At 35.0% G+C, this 19,754-nt stretch overlaps 1 protein-coding gene across 1 annotated transcript; it reads right to left on the bottom strand.

Annotated features, from left to right (window-relative positions):
* Positions 1-1,597: 1,597 nt before the first annotated feature.
* LOC101031899 (UDP-glucuronosyltransferase 2B4-like) lies at positions 1,598-19,504 on the bottom strand. Its single transcript, XM_003931910.4, has 6 exons — positions 18,744-19,504; positions 16,665-16,813; positions 11,612-11,743; positions 8,777-8,864; positions 7,566-7,785; positions 1,598-2,053 (listed from the first exon to the last, which is right to left on the bottom strand). The coding sequence occupies exons 1-6, from the start codon at positions 19,489-19,491 to the stop codon at positions 1,774-1,776; spliced, it is 1,617 nt and encodes a 538-aa protein (XP_003931959.2). The 5' UTR covers positions 19,492-19,504; the 3' UTR covers positions 1,598-1,773.
* Positions 19,505-19,754: the final 250 nt, after the last annotated feature.

A 19,754-nucleotide genomic window follows, 5' to 3' on the forward strand; every position in this document is an offset into this window, starting at 1 on the left:
TACTTCGTGGAGTATATTTCTAAGTATTTTATGCTTTTTTTTTTCTTTTTGATTTAGCTGTTGTAAAAAAGGATGAATTCTTGATTTGATTCTCAACTTGAAGTCTGCACAGCTAAAGCAAGACTAAACAAAAAACAAATCTGAAGATATCAAATTACCTCACTTCAAACTATTACAAGTCTGTAGCTACTGAAACAGGATGACGCTGGTATAAAAACAGGCATGTAGTATCAATGGAACAGAATAGAGAATCCAGAAATAATGCCAAATACTTACAGCCAACTGATCTTTGACAAAGCAAACTAAAACATAGAGTGGAGAAAGCTTCTGCACAGAAGAAGAAATAATCAGCTGAGTAAACAGACAACTCACAGAGAGGGAGAAAATATTCACAAACTATGCATCTGATATAGGATTAAAATCCAGACTCTGCAAAGAGTTCAAACAAATCAAGAAGATAAAAACAAATAATGCCATCACAGGCTAAGATCATGAATGGACAATTCTCAAAAGAAAATTACAAATGGCCAATGAACATTAAAAAATGCTCAACATCGGTAATCATCATGGAAATCCAAATCAAAACCAAAATTCAATACCACCATCCACCTGTAAGAATGGACATTATTTAAAAATCCAAAAAATATTACAGTCTTGGCATGGATTTGGTAAAAGGGAGCACTTTTACACTGCTGGTGAGACTGTAAACTACTATAACCATTGTAGAAAACAGTAAGGAGATTCCTTAGAAAACTAACAGTAGATCTACATTTTGACCCAGTTATTCTACTATTGGGTATCTACCCAGAGAAAAAGATGTCATTATATGCAAAGATTTATGCACACACATCTTTATAGCAGTACAATTCCTGTAAAAATATGGAACCAACCCAAATGTCCTTCAACCAATGGATAAAGAAAATGTGATACACACACACACACACACACACACACACACACACACACAGACACATCATGGAATACTACTCAGTCATAAAAAGGAACAAAATAATGCCATTAATAGCAACTGGGATGGAATTGGACACCATTATTCTAAGTGAAGCAATTCAGGCTTACATACCAAAACTTGAATCTTCTCAATTATAAATGGGAGCCAAGCTATGAAAATGTAAAGACATAAGAATAATATAATGGACTCTCAGGACTCAGGGAACGGTTGGAGTGGGGAGAAGGATGAGAGACCATACATTGGGTGCTCTGTACACTGCTCAGGGGATGAGTGTACCAAAATTTCAGAAATCACAACTAAAGAACTTATCCATCTAATCAAACATCACCTGTTCCCTAAAAAGTGTTGAAATAATTTTAAAAATGAGAATAAAATCAACCAGGCGAATATTATTAAATGACCAGAAAACATGGTAAAGTGAGGCTCACGGTGAAAGACTGGCTCAGCAGAAAAATGGAACTGGATCTCAACTCTCCTGACTTTTAGCCCCGTGTTCTTTCCACCACTCACTCACTCACTCATTTCTCCATTTTAAATTTGTTTTTTAACAGACATGTATTGATTTTGTTGTTATCATATGGAAAATCTGAGTTGGCAAAGCCTGAATTGACTCATAGAACCAACAACTTTGTCAAATAGTTCAATTTTACTGTAGGAAGCAATTTTTACTTGACAAGGTAAGCGTGTTTTGAAATGATTTTCTGCCACGGAAAGAAAGAAATCTTGCATCATAACCTTTCTTGTTGAAATAAACTGAAGAAGTCCCATCTATCAGGTTTCCCAGCTTCAAGCCTCAAATACAACTAATCTTTTTTTGTCTTCTTTCCAGTTCTGACAAATTTCCAGAAACAAAATAGACAACATTTTGTGATGATAAATATCACAGCTGCCATGCAGGCCAGGAGGAACCCAATCACATCCAAAGAGTGGTACTGGAACCAGGTGAGGTTGTGGGCTGCAACCCGAAGGTGTTTGGCTCCTTTGTGGCGCATGACAAATTCAATCCAGAAGACTGCTCGATCCAGGGGCTTCACTGGTTGATCATGTTGGATTCTTGATAATTTCATAGTGTTCTCCTTATATCTGAAGAATAAACAAAGAGACACCATTACTGAAAGTAGATTATTTTGTCTGAGCATATCAAGTTCATGAAAAGTTTTTATTTTTTACATTTATTTATTCACTTGTTTGTTCAGAGACACAGTCTCATTATGTTGCCCAGGCTCAAGTGCAGTGGCACTATCTCAGCTCGCAGTATCCTCTGCCACAGAATTTATGTAATTTGATTGAGTCATCATGGAAACTGGAATTTTAAATCTGAATGTTATCATTGATAAGTATTTTTAAAGTAAAAATGGAAAGTCAGGTGAGAAAACTAATTTCTCTCAAGCAAAGCAAATATGAGTTATTTTATTATTATTTTTAAATTTTGGGGCACATAGTAGGTGTATATATTTGTGGGTTGCATGAGATGTTTTGATACAGGCTGCAATGCGAAATAATCACATCATGGAGAATAAAGTATCCTTCTCTTAAGCATTTCTCCTTTGTGTTATGAACGATCCCATTATACTCTTTTAGTGCTGGAATAGGCATATGAGAACATGCTCAATGTCATGAACAATTTTAAGTGCTTTAAGAAGGAATGAAAATACAATGTGAGAAATATCATTTTTAAGTTCTGAAAAGGAATTGTGGTCATGGTGAGTGAAATGTCTCATAGCTAGTCACTCTGCATTTACCCTACCGCTGTGTCTCCTACTGTTTCCTACCCAGTAGCCAGAATGATACTTTTTAAATGAAAGTCAGATTTTGACACTCCCCTGAGTAAGATTTTTGCCTGATTTCTCATTGTATTAAGAATAAAACCCCATCAAAAAGTGGGTAAAGGACATGAACAGAACATAAATGCTTTCTTTTGAAATAAGGCATTTATGCAGCCAGCAAACATGAAAAAATGCTCATCATCACTGGTCATTAGAGAAATGCAAATCAAAACCACATTGAGATACCATCTCACACCAGTTAGAATGGCGATCATTAAAAAATCTGGAGACAGCAGATGCTATGGAAGAGGTAGACAAATAGGAGCACTTTTATACTGTTGGGGCTATCGAACCTACCTAGAAGTGCAAATTAGTTCAACCATTGTGGACACCAGTGTGGTGATTCCTCAAAGACCTACATATAGAAATTCCATTTGACTCAGCAATCCCATAACTGGGTATATACCCAAAGGATTGTAAATCATTCTATTTTAAAGACAAATGCACAAGTATGTTCATTGTAGTGCTGTTTACAGTAGCAAAACTTGGAACCAACCCAAATGCCCATCAGTAATAGACTGGATAAAGATAATGTGGCACATAGACACCATGGAATACTATACAGCAATACAAGAGGATGAAAACCGTAATTCTCAGCAAGCTGACAGAAGAACAGAAAACCAAACACTGCGTGTTCTGACTCATAAGTTTGTGTTGAACAATGAGAACACTGGATACAGGGAGAGGAATATCACACACCAGGGTCTGTTGCAGGGTGGGAGAGCTAGGGAAAGGATAGCAGGGGGTTGGGGAATTGGGGAGGGATAATATTAAGAGAAATACCTAGTGTAGATGACAGGTGGATCGATGCAGCATGGCATGTGTATACATATGTAACAATCCTGCATGATCTGTGCATGTACCCCAGGGCGTAAAGTATAACGTAAAAATAAAAAAAAGAATAAAATCCAACTCTGTTACTTCGTCTACAGGACTCTGCAATGTCAAACACTGGCAAGCTCTTCTCCTAACACTTTTTTCCATGGACACTAGGTCTTCTAGAGACATTGACCTTCTACTTTTCTTTATGCTCCCACAGGTGTTCTCATCTTAGCACCTTTACACATTTTGTCCCCTCTCTCCCACTCTTGGAACATTCTTTCTTGCAACAACCAAGGCATGCTTCGCTCTCATTTTGAGGCTTCCCTTGAAATGTTACCACTAAGAGAGGCTTTTCTTGGCCACACTAAGATGGAACCCCTAGGATTTTCTCTATTGTTTTATGATTATTTTGATATTTGATTCCTGGAATTTAAAATATATAGCTTGTAAAGTAAACCTTTAAATATTAAAACCAGAAGATAAATATACATACACTAAGTGAATAGGTCAAAAGTGTAAGATCGTCTTCAACATTAACTTGAAGAGAAAATACCAATTTATCTACTGCTCAGTTCATGGTACAGGATATCACAACCTACCTAGAATAATTCTCCTTTCCTAAACCGTTGTCATTAGCTGTGTCCTCCAATTAAGTATTAACCTGACTTCAAATATCATACATTAGTTTTGCTTGTTTATATAATTAAATTTTATAATATGTATTCATCAGAGTCATTTTATAAAATTTTTAGGTAGCAATTGTTGATTAATTCCATTGCTGTGTAGTATTTTGTTGATTGCTAACACATGGATTATGCCATCATTTTATGACCAATAGACATTTGGGTTGCTAACAATTTTCAGAAAGTAGTAATAATTCTGTCATAAACATTTTTGTATGTGAAATGCAAGAGTTTCACGGCCCCCCTCCGAAGATGTCCAACAGGTTTGTGGCTCATCTGTTCACTCCCCATGCACACACAAACCCCTTATAGGAGGGAGAGGATGTAGACAGCCAGGTGCAGGAGCCTGGGTGAGCACCCCTGGCCTCTTGCCCCAAGGCAGCATCCAGGGGTGGGTGTCTGCAACTCCTGAAGCCCAAGTGGGTAGTGTTACAGGGTACTCTTTTAGGTTTGCCCTCTTCTAATGGCTTAAGTGTTAACCAGTTCAGTGCCCTGTTAGTACTCAGGTCCTTGTCTAGCATTCAGGAAGAATCAGGTCGCACATGGAATTGAAGGATGACATGTAAATGTTTATGACAGAATGCATGACTTTTATCGACTGGTGGAGGTTGCTCTCAGTGGGATGTATGGGGAGCTCAAATGGTAACAGAGTGGGAAGATGATCTTCCCCTGGAGTTTGGCCATCCAGCATCCAATCTCTCTCCTCCGACTGTCCCTAACTGAACTACTCTCACTATTCAGAAGCTCCTTCTCTTCTCTCTAATGAACCATTCTGCCATTATTCTGCTCTTCTGTTATTCTCCTTGTGGAGCCGGGGAGTTGGGGTTTATACAGGTACAGAATTAGTGGATGTGGGACCAAAAGGCAACTTCGGGGCTCAAAAACAGGAATGTGTCTTCTCATGGAGGGCCATGAGTTTTCAGGCTTGAAGGTGGAAACTTTGCTGGGGAACTGACCTCTTCTACCCAGTATTTTCCTGTTTCCTGTCCACATCATATATAGCACTAGATTTCCCTATGTATACTTATCTGTTGGGTATATAATTGAAAGTAGCATTGCTGAGATAAAAGTGCATGCATAATCATGATTTACTTCTTTAATTTTTAATTTTTTTTTTTTTTTTTTTTAGGTTTTGCTCTTGTTACCTAGGTTGGAGTGCAATGGCATGATCCTGGCTCACTGCAACCTCCATCTTCCAGGTTCAAGTAATGGCTCACACCTGTATCCCAGCACTTTGGGAGGCCAATGTGGGTGGATCACCTGAGGTCAGGAGTTTGAGACCAGCCTAACCAACATGGTGAAACCCTGTCTTTACTAAAAATACAAAATTAGTTGTGCATGGTGATGCATGCCTGTAATCCTAGCTACTCTGGAGGCTGAGGAAGGACTTTAAATTTTTTTAATTTCCAAAATTGAAGTCATTTTAGTTATTGTTTTTAAATCTCCTTTACTTCCACTAAGGCTGGATTATATACACTTTATTATATTGAATCTTTTTAAATTTACTGAGTCTGGATTTACAGCCCACCAAATGTCACTTCAAATAACTGCTAACAGTTCAACATGCTCTAAGAAAATATGTCTTCCAGTTGACATATATAATACATATATATGTGTTTAGACATATATATGTAAGTATATTTAAACATATATATGTATATATGTGTGTGTGTATGTGTGTGTGTGTGTGTGTGTGTGTGTGTATTTTGTTCCAGCATGAGGTTCCATTTGTTAACTCTGTTTTTCTAATGTTTTATGTCCCTACTAATTATTTGCTCCTCTATAAGGTATGTTTTGATTTAGTGGAAGTATTTGCATATTCATGTTTAAATATAACACCTTATTTTATATTTCTTTTATATTGGTTCAACCTGTTTTAAAAGTATTCCTTTAGGTGATACCTTTCTTAAAAAAATATTATTGATAGTACTTGTAAATGCTGAATTGATGGTAGCTGGACTGAGAATTTTAGGCATTTTTACACTGTTTCCTTTAGAATAAAAATGAATCAATTATTAAAAATTTAACTTATGAAACTTAAAATGTGTGTGCTTTAAAAACCATCGTCAAAAAAGTAAAACGTTAGCACACCCAGAATAAAACAAAATATTTGAAAATTATATATCTGATATAAGATTATGTCCATAATATATAAACAGTTCTTAAAACTCAATAATAAGACAGAGAGCAAAGTTTAAAAGTGTTCCAAGGATTTGAATAGACATTTTTCCAAAGAAGGTATATGTCCGATAAGCACATATAACAATGCTCAACATTTTTAATCATAATGAAAATGCAATTCAAAAGCACAATGAGAGAGCATTTCACCTCCACTAAAAAAGTTACAGCAAAAAGACAGTAACAGATGTTGGCAACGGTGTGGAGGAATTGGAACCCTCTTGTACTACTGGTGGTAATGGCAAATGGAACAAGTCATTTGGAAAACAGTTTAGCAGTTCTTCATAAACATGCAGTTCCCACATAAGGCAGGAATTCCACTTACAGTAACAACGCAAAAGAAAGGAAAACATGTTTATGCAAAAACATGTGTAGCAATGTCCCTAATAACCACAATTGAAAACAATCAAAAGGCCAATAAACTGATAAGTGAACAAATAAAATATGGCATATCCATACTATAAAATATCACACTGCTGTAAAAAGAAGTATTAATACACACTACAACATGAATGAATCTAAAAACCATTAAAACATAAAAAATTATGCTAGGTGAAAAAAGTCATTTACACAAAATCCTAAACTGTATGATTCCAGTTGGCTTTATGACTCTGTAAGCATTCTAAATATATAGAGATTTTATACTGTTAATAGATGGGGTTTATGTTATGGAAATTATATCTAATTATCAAATCTGTTACAATAATTATAAAAACAAAAGTGTATTTTTCATCAAGAAAATAGTTATACTTTTAGACATTTTAGATATTTAATTAAAATATTTTATGACTTTTTTCAAGTTTATTCTTCCTATTATGAATTAATTGTATTATTTTTAATGTCTTTTTAATATTATCAATGATTTTTGTGTAGAAAATTGTTTCACTAATTGGATACCCACAAATGTATGGGGTTGAAACACAATTTTTTAATAACTGCTCAAAAATACAAGAAGATTTCAGATTGGCTACATCATTTAAATTCTTTCAAAATTAGTTTCTTGCAAAAACGATGAAATTCATACTTGCTATTGACAAGATAAGCTGTCTATAAATACCACCTAGTAAAAATTATTACTATACTCACACAGGATCATTAATTACAGTCTTCAGTGCATTCAGCAAGTCTGTACTCGACATTGTACTGAAGTCCAATCTAACAGCTGCACCCTTGACCTTCATGTGAGCAATGTTATCAGGTTGATCTGCAAACAACGGAATGCCCACCATTGGGATCCCATGGTAGATCGCCTCGTAGATGCCATTGGATCCACCATGAGTTATAAAAGCTCTGGTTTTTGGATGGCCTAGGATGGAATTAATTTTAGCAAAATTATTTATAAGAATAAAATGAGAAATACACAACTAAAGGGTCTTAAAGTCACAGTGTTATCTAGCTAAAATATTGAACGAAATTAAAATTTTGTTTCAGCTTCAGAGGAAAGAGCACCTACTTGATGAAGATGTAAGTGAAAGTGATACGGTGCATGCGATTTCAGACTGAAATAATTAATACAAGCTTACCAGTTGGACTAAAGAAAAAGTGCAATCTGAATAAAAGAAATAAAATGTCCAAAAGAAAAAGAAAGCAAGAAAGCAAGCAAGTAAGAAAGAAAGAAAAAGGAAAAAGTATAAAAAGAAAGAAAAAGAAAGAAAGAAAGAAAAAAAGAAAGAAAAAGAAAGAAAAGAAAGAAAGAAAAAGAAAGAAAGAAAGAAAGAGAGAAAGAAAGAAACCAAAGGAAATAGATGGACCTGTAGGAATGTGTTCTTTTAAGTGCAGTCACAGAATGTGATATGACATATGTAAGGCAGCAGGCAGTTGGGTGGTGGTGATGTCAGGATTGAGAAAGGACAAGTCACACTTCATCATGAAATGTGTCATCATTTTATGATTCAGATTAGGAATTTAATTCTACAGAAATTGCAGAGGCCCTTGTGATAGCAGAAGAGCTGTTACTTTAGTGACATTTGAAATAACCCCGCATAAAAGGAAAGAACAGGTGTAAAGTTGTAGAACTAGGAGACAAAGAGAAAACCCATGAAGTTATTAAAAAATTCAGTAAGATGTTATAACACCTGAAATAAAGATACTCTGATTTTGACCATAAAGAATGTGAGCATATGTCATAAAATGCTGACAATTACTTATTATTGTTCCTACAGGACTGGAATAAATATAAAGAAGTTTCATTGTATTTTTAAGTTTTTCCATAACAAATAATCTTATTTCATGATGAATTATTAACACTCTAATGGGCAGTTACTAACATATTCACTATTTGTTCTCCAGAGTCATACCAAGAAGGTCATTCTGGGGCATCCACTTGTACACCCGAGTATTGTGTCCTAAGGCATGAGGTTTATTTCCATCAAATCTCCACAGAACCTGTTACAGTAAAGAAAACATCTTACTTCATGAGTGAAGCTCCAAAGTTATAGAATGTTAGCATTCTAAAGAGATTAAGAATGGGGTTAAGGGATGTTAGGTAATAAAGACTACTCAAAGACTGACATAAATAGAATACTTATATTTCATTTTCTTAATTTTTATAATTAGTTAAGTGTATAAGGAAACTAGGATTTTCCAAAATAATAGCTTAGAAAAATGAGATTATCAAAGAAAAGTTCAAATATTTTAAAAATTGTTACTCTTTTCAGAAGAAGACCTACATGTGGCCAATCATCATATTAAAAAAAAGCTTAAGATCACTGCTCACTAGAGAAATGCAAATCAAAACCACAATATATACTCTCTCATATGAGTCATAATGGCTATTATTCAACTCAAAAAGTAATAGATACTGGCAAGATTGTGTAGAAAAAGGAACGCTTATACTCTGCTAGTGGGAGGGTAAGTTAGTTCAACCAGTATGGAAGTCACTGTGGCACTTCCTCTAAAACCTAGAAGCTACAATACAATTCAACCCAGAAATACCTTTACTGAGTATATACCCAAAGGATGATGAATCACTTTCTCATAAAGGCACATGTATGTGCATGTATATTCATAGCAGTAGTATTTACAATAGTAAAGACATGGAATAAACCTTAAAGTGCATCAATGATTGACTAAATAAAGAAAACGGGGTACATATACACCATGGAATATTATGGAGCCATAAAGAAGAACAAGATTTTGTATTTACAGGGACATAGATGAAGCCGGAGGCTATTATCCTTAGCAAAGTAGCATAGAAACAGAAATCCAAATACTACATATTCTCGCAATTAAATGGAAGTTAAAAGACAAGAACACATAGAAACATGGGAGAACAACATACACTGGGGTGTACTGGAGGGTGGAGGGTGGGAGGAGAGAGAAGATGAGGTAAAATAACTAATGGATATACAGGACTTACTGCCTGAATGATGAAACAATCTATAAAGCAAGCCCCCATGACACAAGTTTATCTATGTAACAAACCTACGCATGTATCCCTAAACTTAAAATAAAAGTTAAGAGATAAAATTAATACACAAAAATTATAAAAAATTATATGTATGAAAGCAATTTAAGTAGTCATTACAATTCTAGTGAGAAAGATAGTAACAATTCAGAAATGACCTATATGTTTATTTTGTGTGATGTATTTTATACTAGTTTTTATCTTCCAAATCAAATATTAATGTATCCATTTTTTAGTAATATGGGAAGTAGTTCATGCATTTTACTTGTCTATAAGTTATTATATTCGAGTTTAATGTTCTTTGATTGACAGAAAAGCAAGTTGATAAAATAAACTACTTGTAAGAAGTAAGTTAATGCTACAAAGGTAGCATATATAACTTCTTTGAAATTATGAATTATCAAGCACTACTTCCACGAGAAATTTCAAGGGACAATTTTTGAGATAAATTCAGAATATTATCAGTATTGCTAATTTAGATTTTTTTTCAGCATTGAAATGAGGAAGCTGTTGGTATCGTAAATAAAGAGACAGTTTGGAATTAATTCAAACTTGTATTTTGCTGAATTTGTTCAACTCACTGTAAACACTTAGACAATGTGCTACAAAGCTTGACAACAGTGATTATTATGTTCTGCTATAGCAAAGACATTTTTATGTTTAAGTTGCTAATTTTAGAATTCCCAAGCAATCCTCATGAACTGACCAATAACAGAGTGTTTAACTTTTATTTGCTTTATCAGTATTAAAGCAACTGAGTTTTCAGCAAAAATGTCAGTATAGGTCATTACCAGAAGACTATATCAGATAAGGAACTAAAAAGCAATTGACCGACACACACAGGTGCAGAAGAAAATATGTTCCTACTATGTTCTATAGAGGCGGCATCTGAGCCTATTCCCCGGCCTGGCTTCCTTCTGTTTGACTCCTTCCTATATTTCCTTCTGCTGCTTCCACTGGGGCAAGTTGTTAACCTGATAGTGCAGAGTCCCTGTGGGGCCACATTTTATACAGCATGGGATCCACCTTCAGGATAGGACCCATCTCCACCCTTTCTCTTTCATCTTTCTGCTTCAGACATTGGCTGGGCTCAGTCCAGCAACAGAGGCTGCTTTTTCTCTTTCTTTAAATCTCCCTGGTTGGGTGGGAATGTGGACTAGTCGTATGGCAGCCTAGGCTGTCCTTTCTCTGAATAGTACCCTGAACATCACACAGTTGTGCCTATTCCAAAATGTGCATGAAGTATATGAGGCTGGATTACGTGGCAAGCCTAAACTGCATGATGCACGTTAAACATTTTGAAATACCTGCTATTGTTACCATGCTAGTGAAGTTACCACTTTAAATGTAATTTCTTCTGATAACATCTGTAGTGTATATGTTGCCCTCAGGAATCCTTAAACATAAGGATCAAATGACAGGGGAAGAATTTGGTGATATCTCTTTACCTGACCCCAATATCACAGTAATATCAAACTTTCCCTACACCTCTTAAATATATTTATTCCTGATCACCATATTAATGACAAATTTATTATCCATGAAAATACCCTCTGTATTATTTTAGCAACTTCCGAGTATATTTCTGATTTTGAACTAATATCTGATAATTAGGGCTATCCCAACAGCTAAATGTTTAGGCAGGAAAGTTCTGTAATTGGATTATTTACAGATTTTGACAGCCTCTTTCAGTAGTTTTCTATACCAGTAAGGCAATTTATCAAACCTTTTGTGGGATCTTGGCAAGGGCTGATGCAATTACATTGGCTCTTTCTTCTGTCATGTTACTGACCATTGACCCCAGAGAAAACACCACAATGCCATTTTCTCCAGAGCTCTGGACAAACTCTTCCATTTCCTGTGAAAAAAAGAATTTGTTCCATCACAAAAGAGTTTCAGCTCAGCAAGCACTACTGAAAGAATTGGTACATATAACTCAAGAGAGAAAATCAGGCCGGGCTCGGTGGCTCAAACCTGTAATCCCAGCACTTTGGGAGGCCAAGGCGGGTGGATCACGAGGTCGAGAGATCGAGACCATCTTGGTCAACATAGTGAAACCCCGTCTCTACTAAAAATACAAAAAACTAGCTGGGCATGGTGGCGCGTGCCTGTAATCCCAGCTACTTAGGAGGCTGAGGCAGGAGAATTGTCTGAGCCCAGGAGGCAGAGGTTGCGTTGAGCTGAGATCGCGCCATTGCACTCCAGCCTGGGTAACGAGAGCGAAACTCGGTCTCAAAAAAAAAAAAAAAAAAAAAAAAAAAAAAAAAAGAGAGAGAGAAAATCAAATATTCTCAGGAATTGTTGGAGTAAATTATAGCTTTTAACTAACTCAATTACTCAGTTTCTTATCAAGAAGATGGATAATATGAGTTGGGTGGCCTCTAATAAGGGTATTCATGTAAATATGTATGCATTTGTGTGTGTGTGTTTAAGGGAGAAAAGAAATGGAGCTATTTACAAAATAGGAACATAATGCTTAAAATTTTATACAAAGACTTCACTTATTATAGTTACTAATATAGGTTCTTGGAAAATTGTACTACTTGACTTTAATTTTATATTGTCATTCTACTAGATCACATATCTTTATTTCAGGTGAGTGTTTATAGAATTCTTTTAGTTTGAAGCCATTAGTGGTTTCTTTCCTAACTATAAGTACTGAGGAAAAGTTACAGTTGGGATGATTTTATGTCTACATTTATTTACTCTATAATCCTTTACACTTCACTTAAATTTTGTCAGAGTTTTCCCGTCTTTTTCTAACAAGGAAAAAATAATCATAAAGGTGGTGGTTAATAATCACCGACATTCTGGAGTCAGGTTTTGATTTGAAATTTCTATGAATTAGTCCTGAGAGTCTCATTTGTAACACAGAATTGTATGGTATATAGTTAGATAGTCGTATGACCGTATTTCTCAGGTTATTGTTTAGGTGGAACCCCTATTGCCCTGAAATCACACTGTTAAATTGATCTGCTATTTCTAACTGCATGTGAGGAACTCTCATCTTTACTTTGCTGTGTCTCAGAGGCAGCATTTGCACCATAATACAAGAGGACACCAGGCCTTCCCACGTGGGAGATCTGGTCACCCTCATGAGTAGCTCACTCACGCTACATAAACTCCTAGTGAAGATGTGCTTGGCAAAAATTGATTGATAATTATTCTGATTTGCTTTTTCCAACCTATGCCAGTATTTAAATTTATATACTTCCAGATTTAATCACTAGAGTAAAACTTTTTAAACTGTTGTTTATAAAACAAAGAAAAAAATCCAAATATTGACTGTGAAGACCATACAGGCAGTGCTCGACTTACGACCACGGTCGGGACCGTGGAACCGTCATAACACGATTTGGTCGTAAGTTAAGTAGGCTATATGTACAGTTGAAATGGTGCACGCGGAGATGGTAGTGCTGCAGGTCCGCACTGTCTTACGCCCAGCTGGGCAACGCTTGCGCTGCCAGACGTGGAGCAGTCATGGCTAGCGATTGTGATCGTAAAGTCAAATGGTCGTAAGTTGCATAGGTCATAAGTCAATCAGTACCTGTATATTGCTATGTATTTTTTAAAATATAATTTTTAATCTTCAGACATCAGTGTTAATGTGAGAGTCATTGTATTACTATTCCAGGTAATACATGGGGCATCTAGGTATTTTGCGTGATTGCAGTTACCTGTTGCCACATTTAAAATAACTCACGTTTAGTGTTTACTCTCATTGAGTTGATGCCCAGAGCCTTCTTTATTCACCCAGTGTTGAAGTAATCTAACCTTTTTACCGATTCATCACTAATGTGGACTGGTTGTTTAACATTCTGTGACAATTTCATAAAAATAATGCAAAATAAATGTAAGTAATTCGATAAAAGCATGAAAAGTTTAAAAATAAAAGAAAAATTTTCTAGAATTTCTATCTAGAGATATTAACAATTTAAAATATATATGTTAGGCCGGGTGTGGTGGCTCATGCCTGTAATCCAAGCACTTTGGAGGCGAAGGTGGGCAGATCACCTGAGGTCGGGAGTTCAAGATCAGCCTGACCAACATGGTGAAATCCCATCTTAAAAAAAATAAATAAAAATAAATAAAAAATAAAATGTATGTGTTCTCATCATGGCTTTTGTTCTATTTACACATGTACACGTGACATTTATTTATCAAATTTAACCTTATTGTATATACCTTTTTTCTCCTACAAAAATCTTGTCATTTTGTCATATTTATAATTTTCTACCTCACTTTGCTTGTATTACGACTGACAGTGTAATTGAATATTTGATTGATAAAATTATTGTAATTCTATTGTATGCACATAGTCTAAGTTTTCAATCATTCCTTCATTTAAGATGTTGGATTACTTCCTATGTCAGTTTAATGAATATTTTCCATATTTATGTACACCTTGATTTACTTTTCTCTGTATGATTTCATGTGAACATGTTGTAAAACCAAAGGCTATGTGCATTTTTAAAACATTTGATACATTTGGCCAAGTTTCTTTTTGTTTATATATATATATATATATATATATATATATATATACATATATATATATACACACACACACACACATATATGTTATATATAAGTTATCTGAGAAACTAATATTTAATTTAAAAGACAGTGACTTGGCTTAACAATTATTTCACATAATGAACAACTAGAGAACTGATTTTACAACCATTGACTTGCATTCAAATCTTCATGCAAGTTAATAACAACAGCTAGTGTTAGTAATTATCACTACTGTCTACTAGTCATCCTTTTTCTTATCCTTCTACACCTCCTACTCTCTTTCCCTTCCTACTGGCACTGTCACTGTCCCTTAATGTGAATATGGAAATCTTTCAATAATAGGCTAGAGTGGCATGGAATATTTATTAGCCTTATATCAGCTTTTGTCTCTTTAGAAAGTTATGATATAAAGCACATACAATTTGCATTCACCATAGATATTGGATTTTAACCATGGAATAAATTCTCAGTTTTATGTAGATAAAGAGCTTAAGAGATTACTTAATAATGTGTTAAAGAATGCTTACTTTCTACATATGTCTTAAAAGTATAATATTAATTTAAAATGTTCTTGTGTTCCTTTATAAGGAATATCATCTTCTATGCAGACAGAAATCTTTTGTTATTGTAAACTGTTACTATTCAGATACAAGTGGTAGAAATTATTTGGTCTTTATTATACGTTTATTGTTCATTTTTTCCCTGCTTCTCTGTGGGCAACTATGGTGTCTAGACACAAGTTCCCCCAGGAAGCTTTACTGAGTTGCTTGTCAAAAGGCCAAAAATACCTTCTCAAATAGGGTATGTTTCTGTTCTATGATGTAAATCTCTGGGATCTCAGTGTAGAGTGAGTTACATCCTTGAGTAAAATCAGATGAACACTGGGTTGGCTGCAAATATTATTAGGGGTACACATTTATATTGCTAAATAATTATTTTATTTTAAGCTACAATACTTAAGATCCTTATCCCTTACTGTAGAATTTTAGAATTTTCACTTGCTCATCCTACTGGCAAAACTAGTATGTCTACTTTTATTCGAGTTCGCAGGATATCTGCCATCTATGACTTTGTAAGAGAATGTAATCTTGATGTACCAAACACTCTGATTCTATTAAATGAAGAATGATATCTCAAGTAACTTGCACACGATAAGTAATTAGTGTATTAGTAATGATAATAAAATAACCATAATTGCAAAATTAATAATATTTCTCAATCACTGACTATATAACAGAGACATTTTAGGAGTTTTGTATATATTAACTTTTTTTCCATACAACACAATATGAAGTGGGTACTACTACTGTAAATGTAGCCAAAATTATTTCTATCAACATTCTAGTTCACTTTTTCATCATCTGCTACCAGGTTCCATGCAAAATTTCCTGAATGGTCTGTGTTTTCTTTCTTTCTTTCTTTCTTTCTTTTTTTTTTTAAAGATGATCTTATCACATATCATCATTTCTTAACTCTTGATATGCTCTTTCTTTATATAAAAAAATCTTTTCACGTATCATCATTTCTTTACTCTTTGAGTAGTTCCCAACAGCATTTAATAAATATTTTAACTGCTAATAAATATCTGGCTCTAACTTGCCTCTCAGTATCATCTGAGTCTCACTCAGCCTTGCCCTGAAAACTCAACTTGGAGTCTTGAGAACTGTCCCGAACACATTATCTTCTTCTTTTTGCGTCTTCCTGTCCCACTCGGTCTTTCACTGATTTCTGCACATTGTTCAGTTCTCATCTTAATTATCAGTAACTCCAGGATACTTTCTATTATCTCCACTGATGCTTTCTTGGCATTGGGTTTTTCCTTTAGATAATAGCTTTTGCACAATTTTTATTAATTGCACATATTCTATCTTTCAAAGTAGCATATCATGTCTGTGGAGACAGAAACTGTGTCTATTTTTTTTTCTGTTGCCTGTGGTATGTGCTAAACTTTTTGTAAATACTCTTTTAATGAATGACAAATACCTTCTTATGTGTTGTATAATCAAGGCTTTAATTTAACAAACCCTATTTTCAAAGTCTTCTTTGTTTTCCTCTCTATCTAGAATAATGATTAAACTCATGTAATTGTGATGGTATCAACAAATCAACATGTACATGAGTTTCTAATTGGTATGCGCTTCACCCTACTTACTTCCCATCTTTCTTTCACTGTCAGTCAATCACTCTGAATGAAGACTGTAGAGTCATTCCTACGAAAAATTCAAAACAAACAAATCAAAACCCAAAAAATTTTCCTTTACCTTAGGTAGGGGTTTGGCAGGCTTGCAGTGGAGTCCTCCAACAAAATCAACGTTTGGTAAGAGTGGATGAGGAAATTGAAAATCCCAGGAGTTTCGAATAAGCCATATGTCAGCTTTCCCCATTGTCTCAGATAAGGTAGTGGGTCTTCCTGACAGAAATAAAGAAAAGGTAGACTACACAAAATAATTACACTAGGTAATTTTCTGAAAAGTATAAGAACAATGTAGGCAAAGTGTCTGTGCTTTAAAATACATAAACATATGTTCAAATATAGGGATAATTTAATTTTTGTGTATTACTTAATTTGCCCATGTGTATTTACAAGAAAGGCAAAGTGATAAGAGTACTTTGAGGGTAAATGACTTGCTGATGCCACATCAGTATACTCATAATCATAAACAATTATTAAAATAATCCCTAGAGAACTAAACATCCATTTCTTTACCTTTAAAGCTTCAATAGTAGCATATAAACGTTTAAACAATTCTTTGAGCCCGATGATCAACTAATTCTGTTGTACCTACAGAACAATTTTCTAAGAAATAGTCCAGTTTCCACAATTCATGAAGCTAATCCTTTTATCTTTAGTTATTCAAGTGAACTGCGGACTATTTCGAGAGTATGGCTGAAATCCTTGTACCCACTACTGCTTTTGACCCATCCTAAGATATTAATAATATTAGCTTGTAAGTAAATTAAATTACAGATAGAAAACATTGAGAATTTATTGAAATAGAGATTTATACTCAACCTTATTTTGGCTCATATTGTTTAATGACCAGACATAGTTTCAAAAAAAAAAAAAAAAAAAACAAACAAAATATACAGATATACAAAGTTCAGACTTCAACAAGATAATTGAGCTTAAAATGAATGATTTCCAATCTTTTAGTGAAGAAATGTAGAGTCAACAAAAAATTACCTTATTAGTGTTTGCATTTGAGATAGAGACACTATTTCTCTCAAATGTGAAGGAAATATTCTGGTAACATGGGGACAGATTTTAATTTTAGAATATGGAAACTGAGTATACAAGGAAAAACTTCTGCAATGTTACATGGATAATTGTAGAAAAGTGTGTGACTGCTCAATCTACATGTACGCATTCAGCAAGATGTTTGTTGACAGATTTGACTGTTTTAAGATGAAAAAAATGTATATTAAAACAGATGTGTGATAGTTTAAAGAAATATTAGGTACACTAATATATCAGTTTATGGCTTCCTAGACTGTTCTGTATGAGCAATGGCCACAGGGTTTTAAATGACCTTATACCGGGCGCGGTGGCTCAAGCCTGTAATCCCAGCACTTTGGGAGGCCGAGGCGGGTGGATCACAAGGTCGAGAGATCGAGACCGTCCTGGTCAACGTGGTGAAACCCCGTCTCTACTAAAAATACAAAAAAAATAGCTGGGCATGGTGGTGCGTGCCTGTAATCCCAGCTACTCAGGAGGCTGAGGCAGGAGAATTGCCTGAACCCAGGAGGCGGAGGTTGCGGTGAGCCGAGATCGCGCCATTGCACTCCAGCCTGGGTAACAAGAGCGAAACTCCGTCTCAAAAAAAAAAAAAAAATAAAATAAAAATAAATGACCTTATAATGTCAGCATTTCTATACGATTGGTGCAATTGATAGATCATCTTGTGTTTTCATTTTATAAATTCACTTACAAAAAACTTCACTATGGCCAGGCATGGTGGATCACACCTGTAATCCCAGCACTTTTTGGGAAGCCAAGGCAGGTGGATCACTTGACTTCAGGAGTGTGAGAACAGCCTGGCCAACATGGTTAAACCATGTCTCTAATAAAAATAGAAAAAATTAGCTGAGCTTGGTGACACACACCTGTAATCCCAGAGGTGAGCAGAGATTGTGCCACTGCACTCCAGTACTTCAACCTGACAGCCTGAGAGACAGAGCAAGACTACAAAACAAAATAAAACAAATAAATAAAAAAACAAAAAGACTCCACTATCTTGACTCTTTTGCTTTGTATAAGCTCAGCTTTAAAGGCACAGGAAACAGCTTCAAAGGCACAAGAAAGTTAGATCTCCATGATATCCACTGAAAAAATTACTTACCTAGAACTTCACTGTAAAACTGGTCCCACTTCTTCATATTAAATATTTGGAACCAAAATTGAAAATAAAGCACATAGAACATATTTTTTACCCTCTCCATGAAAGTCATTTGATCACTTAATTCTGACATAACAACAGGTGCATAGGAAGGAGGAAATGGAAATCCTCCACTATGCTTTTCAATAACGTAACCAGGAGAGAAGCGGAGACTGTACACAAGGGGTATGTTTAGTAGCTCAGCCAGCAGCTCACCACCGGGAAAAATAGCATCTGCAAAAACAACATCAAATTTTGACTCCTGTAGTTTTTTCATAAGTTTCTTATTTGAAACTGCATCGTTGCAGTATTTTATAACTACGTCGCTAAATGTCCACAGGATTTCTTGAATTTGTGAAAAGTATGACCAAAATGAGTCTTTAGGAAGGTCTAACCATTTGTTGATCAGTTGCAGGACGATATCCTCAAACTCAGTTTTAGTTAAAGATGCTGGAAAAACTTCAAAGTTAAGAGTAGATTGGCTGTTGGGATCAAAAAGAATGGAAGCTGAAGAGGCCAGCACAGTCACCTCATGACCTCTCTGGACAAGCTCATCCAGGATTGTCCTCATATTCATCCAATGGCTGAATTCTGTGGGCCACACCAGCACCTTTCCACAGTTCCCAGAGTTAATGTAACAGCTCAGCTGTATGAGCAGAAAAACTGAAGTCCATTTCACAGACATCCTGGTATAATGCAAGGCTTTTTTCATTTGCTGCTTCTTTGTCATTTCTTGTGGTTATATCCGTGGATAAATCAATCAAGAAGTTAAAATGTAACTTACACTTCAAAGTAAATACATTATCATCAGATTAACAGTCTGAGCATGTAGATGGCAAAGAGATAAATGAAGGTTGATGACCTGTTTACACAAGAGTGTTTGATGTCCCTTTTATGTTTATAAGTGCTGTCTTTCAGCTAATATCAATGTTCTTGTATGGATACATCACTAGTCTTGCGTAATACATTTTAGAA

The sequence above is a fragment of the Saimiri boliviensis genome, chromosome 3 (genome assembly GCF_048565385.1).
Source record: "Saimiri boliviensis isolate mSaiBol1 chromosome 3, mSaiBol1.pri, whole genome shotgun sequence".
Classification (NCBI taxonomy): Eukaryota; Metazoa; Chordata; class Mammalia; order Primates; family Cebidae; genus Saimiri; species Saimiri boliviensis.

Bases quoted from the DNA above. Each gene is read 5' to 3' on its own strand.
- LOC101031899 (XM_003931910.4), bottom strand. From the start codon at position 19,491: ATGAAAAAAGCCTTGCATTATACCAGGATGTCTGTGAAATGGACTTCA. The intron at 11,744-16,664 runs GTAAAGGAAAAT...TTTTTTTCACAG, and splicing joins CTGCCAAACCCCTACCTAAG to GAAATGGAAGAGTTTGTCCA. The intron at 7,786-8,776 runs GTATGACTCTGG...ATTCCATCCTAG, and splicing joins GCCCCAGAATGACCTTCTTG to GCCATCCAAAAACCAGAGCT.